At 41.8% G+C, this 14063-nt stretch overlaps 1 protein-coding gene across 1 annotated transcript in view; it reads left to right on the top strand.

Annotated features, from left to right (window-relative positions):
• The window catches only part of RYR3 (ryanodine receptor 3), a 680585-nt gene that overhangs the window by 658986 nt on the left and 7536 nt on the right, over nt 1-14063 (top strand). Inside the window, exons 98-100 of the mRNA XM_066572425.1 lie at nt 12554-12688; nt 13526-13682; nt 13928-13992. Of these exons, the coding sequence (XP_066428522.1) occupies nt 12554-12688; nt 13526-13682; nt 13928-13992 (357 nt within the window). The remainder of the gene's footprint in view (nt 1-12553; nt 12689-13525; nt 13683-13927; nt 13993-14063) is intronic.

Genomic DNA, 14063 nt, shown 5'->3' with positions numbered 1-14063 from the left:
ACAGCTGACATCCTTTCTTCCTCAAAAAGTTGAAATCAAGGTTCTTCATCCATCTTCTTTTACAAGTTACACTCTTCTTCAAGGATCTCGCCAACTTAGCCGGGTCGCACAACGGCTGGACAGTTTTCCCCCCAAGAAGGAAATTCTCCCTCATGCGGACGCCGATGCGTCCAAAGAGGGCAGCCGAAACACTAACTGTTATAAGTTTGTTTTTTCCCACTTATCTAGGTTCTTCCCAATTCCCTTCCCACCCCCCCCTAATATGGAGGAGCACATAAGAAACCACTTCAACACAAGCAGCATCACAAAAGAAAAAAGAAGACGCATCTGAGAGGAAATCCCTTCGCCATCTTGTCAGAGGGAATGAGAAGACGGTAAATATACCCGAATCTACAAAGCAAGGTAAAAACACCACACAATGGCCACAAAACTGATGTCCCTCAACGTTAAGGGGCTTAACTCCCCCTACAAAAGGGCCACCCTTTGGAAAGACGCATTAGACACACATACGGACATCTTGTGTCTACAAGAGACTCACTTTATAAAAGGGAAACATCCTAAATTTTCCCATTCTAAGTTCCCAGAAATATTCATGTCTAACACAGACAAAAAAAAAAAGCAGGAGTCCTCATAGCGTTCAAGGACTCGATCCAACTTAAAATGCATAAGTCGGTAATAGATGAAAAAGGCAGATATATAATTTTGATATGTGAGATAAATGGATATTTGATGACTTTGGTCAACATTTACGCACCAAACGCCTATAAGCTGAACTTCCTTAACAAATTAATGCGTAGAGTTAGGAAATGTCAAAGGGGCCAGCTCTTATTGTGTGGTGATTTTAATTTAATCTCCGACAAAGAACTGGATACTAACAGTAAGGGGAAATCTAAATCGCCCACTCTAACCCCATGGACCATAAAAGAAGAACTTTATGACATCTTTAGATGTGTAAATGGGAACTCGAGGGAATACACCTTCTATTCCATGAGACATAAGATCTTCACGACAATAGATATGTTCCTAACTGATTTCTATTACCAAGGACAAAGACGGTTACAATAGGAACTACGTCTTGGTCGGATCACGCCCCTGTATTTCTGACCCTGGGACTTTCAAAATCCGAATTTCTCCCCAAAATATGGAGAAACAATAGCTACTTGATGAGAGCTGACCCCTATAAGAACCAAATATGTTCCGCTATAAAAGAGTATTTTGCAATGAATGACACACCTGACATTAGTCCTTTCACACTTTGGTCCGCACACAAAACAGTAATAAGGGGACTGATGATTCAGCAGGGATCTAGATATAAAAAAGAAAAAGCCAAAAAATTATCAGATCTTCACACAATATCAAGAGACCTAGAACTAGCCATACAACAAAACTCGACAGAAGAGAGACATAAAAACCTACTGAAAGCTAGACAAAACATAAGAGACCATCTAATGTTGGACCACGAAAGACACATTAAAGCATATAACACCACTTACTACACAGACAACAATAAATTCAGCAGCTATATGGCCAGAAAAATCAAACAAAAGCATATTAAGTCCAGGATAACACTGTTTGTACTAACAATCAAACCCTTTGCCGAAAGAATCAGAATGGATCCAGAGATTAAAGGAATCCCCGTCTCTCACCGCCAACATAAGATCGGACTATTTGCCGATGATGTGGCGTTAATAATGACCCACCCAATTTCTTCTTTGAGAGCAATCTCAAAAAACATTGACGAGTTTGGCCGGGTATCGTACTATAAAATTAACGCCCACAAATCCCAAATAATGGGAATAAATATTTTAAAAAGTACGAAGGAATTCATACAAACAGAATTCCCATTTTCATGGGAATCAGAGGAGGTGCCGTACCTAGGCCTTACACTCACAACCCCTTTAAGTAAGATGCCATTGATAAACCTTACCCCTCTAATTAACTCCCTTCAAAAAAAATTAGATGAATACGACAAAACAGAGCCTACGTGGCTGGGAAGGATAGTGCTATATAAGATGATGGCCCTGCCAAAAATTCTATACATATTCAGAACAATGATTATACCCATCCCCCAGAGCCTCTTAAAAGCATTAAAAAAACAGATGCTATCATTTATTTGGGAAAAAAAAGGCCGAGAATGGCGGCCTCAATACTCTATTCCTCCAGAGGAAGGGGTGGAATGGGGGTTCCCAACATAGAAGCGTATTACAGAGCCACAATTACGCAACAACTAAGAGCTTGGTGCACACCCCAAGACTCCAGCTGGCCAGCTATAGAAAAACATTTGAGCAAGGGGAAAGACCTGCGCACAATGCTGCTGGCAGCAGCAATCGACCCAAATGTAAAGGCTCCAAACTATCCATCAATTAAAATCTCAATGGAAACTTGGCTAACCGCCCTAGAAACCACCAAAGAGCACACCCCTAGGAAACATATACCAACACCGATTGAGGCCCTGGAGATACTCATTCCCAACACATCATTAAGGGCCTGGAAACAAAAGGGAATCAACTGTCTATCAGACATTTTGAAAGACGCTAAATTGACACCGTTCAAAAAACTCTGCGAAAACACGAAACTCACCGACTCAGATCTACTTCAATATATGCAAATAAAAAGCTACTTAACAAATAACAAAAACCTTTCACTCTCATTACCGACACACCTGCACAACTTACTACTCGCACAGAACCTCCCAAAAAATAAGCTGAAACAATGGTACGAAATATATAACGGAGAAGCGAAAGAGGACCCGAACAAACAAAAAAAAATTGCATATATTAAACTGGGAAAAAGAACTTAAAATATCTTACGATCTAGACCATTGGACAAAAATTTGCAACTGGGCATTTAAATGTACCTTAAGTGCTAAACTACTAGAAGTCCACCAGAAAACATTAACAAGGTGGTACTACTTCCCCCTGAGACTGGCCCAGATGTTTCCAGGGAACTCGGGGAAATGCTGGAGAGGATGTGAAGAAAAAGGATCTCTCACGCATATATTCTGGGACTATCCCGCCCTACGCCCCTTATGGTACGCGATACCCACGATTGCTCAAAAACTATGGGGAATCAAAATCAAACTAAAACCCCAAACAGCAATCCTGTTATTGGAAGTAGATAAACTCCCACCTTACTGCAGAAAATTCATAACACACATGTTACTATGCGTTAAGTTATTGATTGTCAGAAACTGGAAAACCTCCAAACCTCCTTCCCCAAACAACCTCACTAAAATACTAATAGAACATAGCAAACTTGAAAAAATCTTTGCAACAAAACAAAACAGAATGGCTAAGTTTAAAGAAACATGGCAACCCTGGATTGAAGCAATTAAAAAAAAACAATTCCATGGGAGCCGCATTAAAGACAAAAAGGATACAGGGACCAAAGAAACTACCCTCTCCCCTATAAGGGCTCTTTAATGACTAAAAGTTTAGAACGATGAGAAGTGGAATGCACCCAAACTCCTCCTCTCTCTCTCTCCCTCCCTCTCTCCCCCTTGCCCCAAGTTCTCCCTTGCCTCCCTCCCTCCCTCCCTCCCTCCCTCCCTACCCTCCTTCCCTACCCTCCTGTTATTTAAAAACAGTTGTGGAACAGGAAGGTAAAGAGAGTTAAGATGTAATGCAATGTACCTTTGTATGAACAATATGTATGCTGAAAAACAGTTACAATGTAATACACCTGTCTTCGCAACCAATAAAAATCATTGAAACTAAAATACTGGTGAAAATAGGTAATTTCATTGTTGTGATGACGGACATGCTGTATTTGTCGGACTATAAGATGCACTGGACCATAAGGATGCACTTAAGTTTTAGTTGGAAGAAAGCAAGAAAAACATTATTGCACACTATTTGGTTTGAAATATTTTTAATATCTGCAGCAGACACACTGTTAGGGGGACATGGTGGTCTTTACTATAATGCAGAATATATGTAAATATTAATGAGGGGATGGGAAGAGGGGTATTTGTACCTTGAATATTACACTGGTTCACTCTTATATACCCTACCTGTCTGTTATGGGGCAGCAGCACTATATTATCAGGAGGACTTGTACTATTGTAGCTGCTTCCTATGGTTATGTACGCAGGCCGGCTGGCCAATCAGGAAATGTTTTGGAGCCAAAAGAGAGAAAAATGTGGGACTTGCTGTAGGTTGACAGAGCAGAGCCTATTCTCTGCTCCTGGGGCCACATGGTGCTGGAAATATCAGAAGTGGGATTAAAAGATGACGTTCGTTGCTGGAAACCAGGACAGATAGATGAAGTGACAGATTTTCAGTGCAGAGACACCTCTTCTAACACTCTTTCCTTGGCCATCAATCTGACAGCAGCAAGGCAACACAACTCTCCCTGAAGACTCCAATTAATAAGAGCACAAAGGGATCCATCCTCATGCATATCCTCCTCCCCAACTTCCACGCTGCCCTCATCCGAACTACAGCTGACCTGACAAGACACACACAGTGATAGAGAGATGAACACTCTCAGAAGATGATCAACCAGCCATAAAACCTCTCCTGTACTCCCCACCTCCCTGGAAAAGATACACAACTATTTTAAAGGTGTATTCACAAGATAAGATGCACAGAGATTGTATCTCCATAACCTGGAGATACAATGTGCATCTTATAGTCAGAAAAAAAAGTACTCTGCTTAAAAAGTTGATTGGACAGGGAAAAGTATATTTAAAAAAGTGCAGTGAATAATAGGCTGCTCAGCTAAAATGATCTGAAATTCCTTGAAGTGGCAGCCCAAACCTGAAACACGCAGAAGGAGGCAGGGGACAACTGTTCCAATGGATCAAAGAATAGCCAAAATGCCAATGATCACCTCCGGAAAGATCAAAGAAGATCTGAACTTACCAGTGAGTACTGCTACAATCAGAAGACAATTAAGTCGGGGGCGGAGCCTAGCCGGCGATGTAGACGGCCGTGTTTCAGAGTAGCTCCCGCAGGAACCGGCAAATACATCCTGCAAACGGGACCCAGAACCGGCGAATAGCCGATATACCAGGAGCGGAGACACAGCGGAAAGCACCGGAGGTGAAACGGACATCAGAGGAGAAGATGGTGCGCAGCAAGGAGAGAGGAAAAGGAGAAGAAGTCGGCGGCCGGCAGAAACAAGATGGCGCCGGCGGGAGGGAGCCGAGAACGCTCATACCGCGCCCCAGCACAAGTAGTGCAGACACAGCACGCAAACTGGCGAGGTATGCAGAAAAGAGGAACCCATAAGCCCTAAGCAGCGGAGGGGAGATGCAGGGGAGCCCACAGAGAAACACACAAATGGCGGGAACAGGAGGGGAGGAAGAAGCCATATACACAATATCTACAGAAAGGGAGAGAAACAAGGAAGGGGCAGACAAGGCAAGCATATCAACAGACCCCGACAAGCACAGCAAAGATAAAGACAGACAAAGTAGCCCACACACTGTGCAAGGCTCTGTTAACAACAGGCAAGAAGCCAGAAGTAATACAGGCAGCCCCAACCGCAAAACAGATGGCGCAAATAACGCCAACGCAGCCGACCATAGTGTGAGACAACATAAATAGTGCAAGTAACCCAGATAATTGCACGCACAGCGCAAATTACGCAAGCACACCAGAAAGCTGTACAGATGAAGCTGCCAAAAAAGACCAAAGACAAGAAGATGAAAGGAGTGCCAAAGAACCTACGCTGAAAGAAATCTTCAGTGAAATTACCAAATGCAACGTATCACTAAGCAATCTTAACACGCAGATGGGGGCGATGCAAAGTAATGTAAACCTGCTACGGCAAGATATGCGGAAAATATCAGAGCGTCTGACAGAAACCGAACAACGTATAAGCGACGTAGAAGACGCAATACAGCCGATGCAACGGGATGTGGAAAAAAACCTGCATGACATACAATATCTACAGAAAAAAGTAGACGACCTAGAAAATAGGTCAAGAAGAAATAATGTGCGGATTGTGGGCCTCCCAGAAAAAGCGGAAGGAAGAAATCCAGCAGAATTCTTTGAAACGTGGCTGCCCGAGCTGTTCGGAAGAAACACCTTAACTACGATGTTCGCAATCGAAAGAGCCCACCGTGTACCTACACGACCCCTCCCTCCGGGGGCTCCCGCTAGACCGATACTCATCAAAATACTGCACTACAGAGACCGGGACATCAAACTCCAAAAGGCCCGCGAAAAGGGTGAGATTCAATTTAATGGCGCGAAAGTTTCCTTTTTCCCCAGACTTTTCTACCGAAATACAAAAGAAGCGCGCAACATTTATAGAAATAAAAAGACGGCTGCGAAACCTGCAAGTGCCCTATGGAATGCTGTATCCAGCCAAGTTGAGAGTGGCGGCGCTGGGTACGACACACTTCTTTGAAAATCCAAAAGAAGCAAGTGCCTGGATAGATCACAATGAAGAACAAATCCGGAGGGGAAGATCGCCGCGCAAGTCAACATGAAGAGGCTACACCCAAAGAAACGTTCATACAAAGGGAACCGAAAATTTCTGAAAGGAGCTCCTAGGACGACAGGATGCATCGTGCAGGAGAATGGAGGACTGGTACCCCGATCCGATGGGAAGACAACGGATCAGTGAGTTACATGTTGGGGGTGTTTGTTGTTTGGTCTCTCTCTCGTATATTTGGGAAAAGTTACAGTTAGAAGGGATAAGGTTATATGACAGAAAAATGGTTCAGGGAGGGATAAGGGGAAGAAATGTTAATGTAATTGTACAAATGAAAAGTATATTGCAAATAACGAAAATGTGCACAGTAAAGGCGGATAAATGTATGTATTGGTGGATGCGGGGGACTAGGCCAAAATCTCGCTGGAGAGGCCCATTGCTGAAAGCAGACAGTAGTACATGCACATATACATGGAGTGACGCGGGTGAGACACAAATACAGAGATATGGACCCTCCCAGTGCGACTCACTCACAAAAACAAAAAGGAGTGGTAACGCTCAGAAAATAACCCTGAGGATTGTAGAAAATAAGAAAAATGAGTAGTAAGGTCAGGATTGTCTCGTGGAATGTGAGAGGTATGAGTGACCAGACAAAACGATCAGCAATATTACAAGTCATCAAGGAGCAAGGTCCGGCTATCATATGTATGCAGGAGACACATCTATCAAAGGAAAACACAGACACACTTAAAGTAGGGGGGATGGGACAGAGCTTCCACTCCACACACACGAGGTATTCCAGGGGGGGTCAGCACAGTGGTACACAGAAATATACCGTTTAAATGCCTCTCACGAAAAATCGATCCAGAAGGCCGCTTCATATGCCTACACTGTAGAATCTACAACTATACATGCATTATAGCTTCAGTATACGTCCCGCCACCATATAACAACACGATAATGCGGCAAGTAATAGGATTCATAACAGATAAACCGGACATCCCAGTCCTTATAATAGGAGACTATAATTCAGTTATCAACCCTATACAAGACAGACTATGGGCAGGAAATGTAAACGAGGAAAGGGACTTGACATCGCTAGGCAAACTAATAAACGAAATATCATTGATAGATATATGGAGAACACGGTACCCCACAAATAAACAATACTCCTGCTACTCGGCTACACATCAATGTTTGTCTAGAATAGACCTAGCAGTGGGGAATATTCAGATATACAGGGATATAATCTCAATAGAATATCTACCAAGAGTTATATCTGATCATTCCATATTACGTTTGGACCTACAGCACAGTAACACTGACAGCCACCCCCAAAAGAGATGGAATTTGAACCCACATTGGCTAAATATATTAAACAAGGAACACGTGAAAACAACACTAGAGGAATATTTTGATCTAAACAAAGATACCACAAGTATGACAGTCTGCTGGGAGGCCATGAAGGCATATATGAGGGGGGTATATATACAACAAATCACCCAGGCAAAGAAGGGACATAGAGAAAGAGGACAAAAACTACAGGAAAAATTAAAAGAAACGGAAGAAAACTATATAAAAGAGAATACTACAACAACACTCAATATATGGAAACAAGCCCAAGAGGCCCTTAACAAATATTCACTAGACACAGCAGCTACCAAAAATGGGTTCCGGAAACAGACATATTACGAAGAGGGAGAAAGAACGGGACATATGCTGGCAGTTATAGCCCGAGCACAAACTAGCCCCACGTATATTATTAAACTAAAAGACACACAAGGCGAAATTGTCAGGGATGCAACATCCATAAGAGAGACCGTGCGGGAGTTTTACTCCTCCCTGTACTCCTCGAGACTGGATAAAACGATAGAACAAATTGAGGAATACTTGGCGGATATAACAACACAGACTGACGGAGGAACAGAGAGAGTACCTAGATGCACCAATAGATCTGGAGGAGATGCAAGAGGCGGTAAAAGATATGCAAAACAACAAGGCCCCAGGGGAGGACGGTTTCCCAATAGAATTTTACAAACAATATGCAGACATTCTATTACCACAACTTCTAGAGACAATGGCGGAGGCGGAACAGGAAGGGGAATTACCACGGACAATGCGAAAGGCAAAAATAATAATTCTATTAAAACCGGAAAAGGACCCTCTGTTGATGGACTCGTATAGGCCAATATCGTTATTAAACGCAGACGATAAAATAATAGCTAAAGTCCTAGCCAATCGGTTATCAAGAGTGGCACCCACCCTGGTGCACCCGGACCAGAGCGGGTTCATACCAGCAAGGTCAACGGCAACAAATATCCGTAGGGTATTCCTAAACCTACAAATACCCGTAGACAACACCGGAGGTAGAATCATATGCTCATTAGATGCGGCCAAGGCGTTTGATTGCGTCAAGTGGCAATACCTGTGGAAGGTATTAGAAAAAATGGGATGTGGCCCAATATTTGTGAGAAGGGTAAAACTTCTATATGCTAGAGTGGAGGCGGATGTGTCCATCAACGGGGGGTCCTCAGAGGCATTCCCACTACATAGAGGGACAAGGCAGGGGTGCCCACTATTGCCACTCCTGTTTGCACTAGCAATAGAGCCCCTAGCGTGCAAAATCTGAACACATCAGGGAATAGTGGGATTCCGAAGAGGAAATATGGAGGAGAAAATCGCCTTGTATGCGGATGACATGCTATTATTTTTAGGGGACGGTGAAAAATCCCTGGAAATTACGATGTAAGTAATAAAAGAATTTGGAGCCTTCTCGGGACTCACCATCAATTGGACTAAACCCGAAATACTACCAATAGATACCCCAGAAACGCAAATCGTTAATAGAGAAATAACCCTGAAATGCACCCCAATAATTAAATATCTGGGAGTTAAAATTACGAAAAAGATTAGTGAGTACGGGAAAATAAATCTAGAACCACTTATGGAAAAATGGAAACAAAAACTTCACATATGGCGCAAACTACCCATGACAATTATAGGAAGAGTGAACCTTATAAAAATGATATGGATGCCACAACTGTTATATCTAATACACAATTCCCCACACTGGATAACACAAAAATTCTTCCACAAGGCCAAGGGATTGTTTAGAGAATTCATATGGGGGGGGGGGCACCTAGGATAAAACTGGAATTACTATACAATCCAAAGGAAAAGGGCGGACTAGCCTTGCCCAACCCATTCTCGTACTTCATGGCTTCCCAGCTGCAACACCTCAGGGGCTGGGAGACAGAGGAGACACAAGACGCCAGTTTCAGAATCCTTAAAAATCTCTTTACCAGGTCGCATCTACTTGAAACACTGGAACGTGGAGCGTTTAAAAAAATGGTCAAAATGCTTCCACGCGATTACTGACACATAAAGTATGGTGGAAGACCAGAAACATGCTCGGTATAAAAAGCTGCACACATATACCCCCATATGGAACAACCCATACCTATCAGAAATCAGCAAACTACAAGGTTTTCACAGATGGAAAGACAAGGGAGTTAGGAGAATGGTCCAGATACTGGAGGGGGGAGAGCTGAAAACCTTTGAGCAGCTAAGACAGAACTATGACATCCCCAATAGCGACTTCTACAAATATCTACAGCTTAGACACGCTATACAAGCGGAAAAGAACTCGGTGGAAATAATAGTGACAACAAATATAGTAGCGGACATAATAGGCAATGCCACCACCACAGCGGGAAAAATATCTGTACTATACTCCCACATACAGGACACGGTTAATGCACGCAACCCGATATCAACAAAAGCAAAATGGGAAGCAGACATAGGGCCCATTGAGGAGTCGCACTGGGAGGAAATCCTACAAATGACACCCAAACTATCTCTGAGCGAGTCACACAGAGTTTCGCAAATATTCTTAATACACAGAGAGTACCGCACCCCGGCCTTCTTGTACAATATAGGAGTAAGAACCTCTCCGGTATGTTTAAGGTGCAAAACCCACACGGCGGACCTAATCCACATGCTATGGAGATGTCCGAAGTTACACAGATATTGGGTGGAAATAAGAAACGCAATAAACGCGGCATTTAGCATGCGTATGGACTTTACACCATATGTGTGCATTCTGGGATATACACAAGACCTAGCATTAGACGACCATGAAAAACTGGCGGTATCCAGATTACTGTACATAGCTAGAAAAACAATAGCTCAGCGATGGTTAGATGAAGAACCACCCACGCTGGGAGAATTCAAAAACAAGGTCAACCAAATTTTACCGTGGGAAAGGAGTATATACACTAAACGCAAGACCAGCCAAAAATATCAGGATATATGGCTGAGATGGATACATGCCCAGAGCCAAACAAATAATGATGAACCAGGCATATAGGGAGTGGGATGGTGAGCCGTGTGGGGTAGCACCTGTAAACTGGGGACTTAATGTGTAGAAATAAAAAAGACATACTAAAGCACGTAATTGGTATATATAAAGTTTATTAAATAAGACAGAGTTATTTACAAGTTTGTTATGCGGTAAAATAAAATGGAAAGGATTAACAGGGTAGGATAGGATAGGAGGGATTGGAGAGAGAGAGACCGGACAACAGGCAAAAGGTATATGGCTGCCCCTTGTAAGCAGCAAAAACAATTATCCCTGAACCAAAAAGAAAACAGAAAGAAGACAAGCAACATGAAGACTAAAGAATAATCGTTTGTTACAGGAACTGATACCATTGTTTATGATGAAGGACTGTGAACACACAAGGACAGGTCATCCAAAAGACTAAGTGTTGAGAGAGAGACCTCAGGGGAAGGGGCTGGGAGAGAGGGGGGAGGAGGGGAAACCAGTTGTATACAAAAATGCGATAAAGATATGTAAAAGGTGGAAAAAGTTTAATAAAAAAATACCTTTAATCAAAAAAAAAAGAAGACAAGTCAAGTTAGCAGCAAAAACTCCCTGCAAAGTCCCTTGTTGAAAAAAGACATGTCCTGAATAGGTTAAAATTTGCAAATGAACACATTGAGTGGCCCAAAGTAAAATAGCACAATATTTTGTGGACTGATGGATGCAAAATTGTTCTTTTTGGGCCTAGTGGCTGCTGACAGTATGTCAGATGACCTCCGAGCACTGAACTGGAGCCACAGTGCACTGTGTACACAGTAAAGCATGGTATGGGGAGTTTTCTCATTCTATGGTGTTGGGCCTATGTATTGCATATGAGGGATCAGTGTGAATGTATCAGAATACTTGGAGGAGATCATGTTGCCCTATACCAAAGAAGAAAGGTCCTTGAAATGGGCACGACAATGGCCCAAAACACACCAGTAAGCACACAACATCTTGGTTAAAGACAAACAGGACTGAGGTAATGGAGTGATGAGCCCAAGCCCCTAATCGCAATCCCATAGAGAATTTATGAGGTAACATTAAAAAAATGCTGTTTATGAGGCAAAACCAAAAAATGCGGAAGAACTTTGGAAGTTAGTACAATCATCGCAGACTGGAATACCTGTTCAGAGGTGCCACACAGACGTCAAGCAGTTCTCAGAAACAATTAGTTCAATCATTCAAAGTAAAGTGAAATCTTAAACATTTTTTCAGTTTATACATCACATTTTTGAGTTTTTATAGAAAATTCCTGCACTGCTTTTTTTTTCTGAACAGCCACAAATTCATTTTTCTTTGCTTTCCGTAAAGTATTAACACAAACTGGATACATATTTTTGTTATTGTTTTGATCTGGAATTGAAGGTCTACTATTTCCAGTGTATTTGCATTTATGGAAATGAAATTTGTTATAAGGATTTTGTGCTTTATTTGCTTTTTCAAACTCATTACTATTTTTGAACACTACTGTACATCCTTTATATGGAGCTGGTGAACTGCACACAAATGTATGGTGCAACAAAGGGTTGTTAGAGTTAAACAAGCCCTTTACAGTTTGCAGGTCAGAATCAAGCTGACCATGAAAGTCCCTTTTTTGGGCATCCCCACAATCAGCTTTTATCCTTTGGGGAAACCTCGGCGTAATTGTAATGCATTCACTGATTTAAGTGCTTTCTGCTGTCTTCCAGTACAGATGTAGGCCTGGCTCTGACTAATAGAAGGAAGGCTTTTGAAAATGAAACTTTAAAAGAAAAACAAAGTAACAAAAAAAAAATAACAAATGTCTTTTCCTTCTCTCAGTTGGTGTTAACAGTTGGTCTCCTGGCGGTTGTGGTCTATCTTTACACGGTTGTGGCATTCAATTTTTTCCGGAAATTTTATAACAAAAGTGAGGATGAAGATGATCCGGATATGAAGTGTGATGACATGATGACGGTATGTGCAGACGGCAAATAATAAAATGGGAATAGAAAACCGCACAATACAACTCAGAATAACTCAAAGAAAAACACTAATATCCTATTCATTCCATAATCCAAACTTGAAGGTCTCCTGTCGCACTTTAGTTCCTATATGTCTATCTATATCTTAATGGAGACAATTCACTTTTAACATCCTGTTGAAATTTATACATCTTAATACAGTATATCTTTATAGCAGTCACAACCTTGTTTTGCTCCAGATCATCTGCACATCCAGGGTTACAAATAACATTTAGACTGAACACAATACTAAAATATTATGCTGTAAGTTCTAAAGGCAGCTGCTTACAATGTATTAGAGTATGCAGTAAGCTCCCTCTAGTGGTCGCTTCAGGAAGCCGGAATGTTATCTTGAAATCTATCTCTATGCAGATTTGGAGTTCAGAATCAGAAAAACGGGGCTCCTACCGTGATCAAGATAGATTAAGGATTCTGCATCAACTAATTTCCAAATGTATTATATTTTAAAATGTTGGTAGTCAATGGTCATAGTAAACTCATATACTACTTATTACTAGGGGACAGCGTTATTAAATTATGTACCATCTAGACTAGAAGCTAGCACTTTGATTGTAGACTCTGAACTAGTGTTTCTATAAAGAGCAACACTGTTGACTCTTAGTTCATTACTTTGTGCATTAGCGATTAACTGCAATTAAGATGCATTTATGACAGATCACTTGTATAACATTACCCTTTAGAAGATGACTTTGTGTAATCCTTCCCAGTTGGGTGCTTTGTGCTTAATGATGTTGGATACCAGACTAATTAGAGTGTGGTCCTCTTCTAGTGCTATCTATTCCACATGTACGTGGGGGTGAGAGCTGGAGGTGGTATTGGAGATGAGATTGAGGACCCTGCTGGTGACCCTTATGAGATGTATCGTATTGTGTTCGACATCACCTTCTTCTTCTTTGTTATTGTCATTCTCCTTGCCATAATTCAAGGTAAGTTTAAGGACACACTGCACCTCAGTAATTCAGCTATAAGATGCACCGGCAGCGCCTCTGTCTATTCATCAATATACAGTAATGCTGGTATCTCTATAGGTAGGCCAGCAACTACATAACATGTTAACTGATATCCGAGAAACCTTAATGCAGAATGTGATTTACAATAAAACCACAACTACCATCAAAGTTATAATATAGTGGATATGAAATATTACAACTTTTTTCCTATTCTGCCACAGGTTTGATCATTGATGCTTTTGGGGAACTGAGAGATCAGCAAGAGCAAGTCCGAGAAGATATGGAGGTATGGCCAAACTCTTAGCCCAAAATATGAAGCAAGATTAGCACAGTATGTGTCTTGTATAGACAACGCTG

The sequence above is a fragment of the Eleutherodactylus coqui genome, chromosome 6 (genome assembly GCF_035609145.1).
Source record: "Eleutherodactylus coqui strain aEleCoq1 chromosome 6, aEleCoq1.hap1, whole genome shotgun sequence".
Lineage (NCBI taxonomy): Eukaryota > Metazoa > Chordata > Amphibia > Anura > Eleutherodactylidae > Eleutherodactylus > Eleutherodactylus coqui.
The sequence above is the reverse complement of the archived record's forward strand: the minus strand, read 5'-3'. Positions and strand labels throughout refer to the sequence as shown.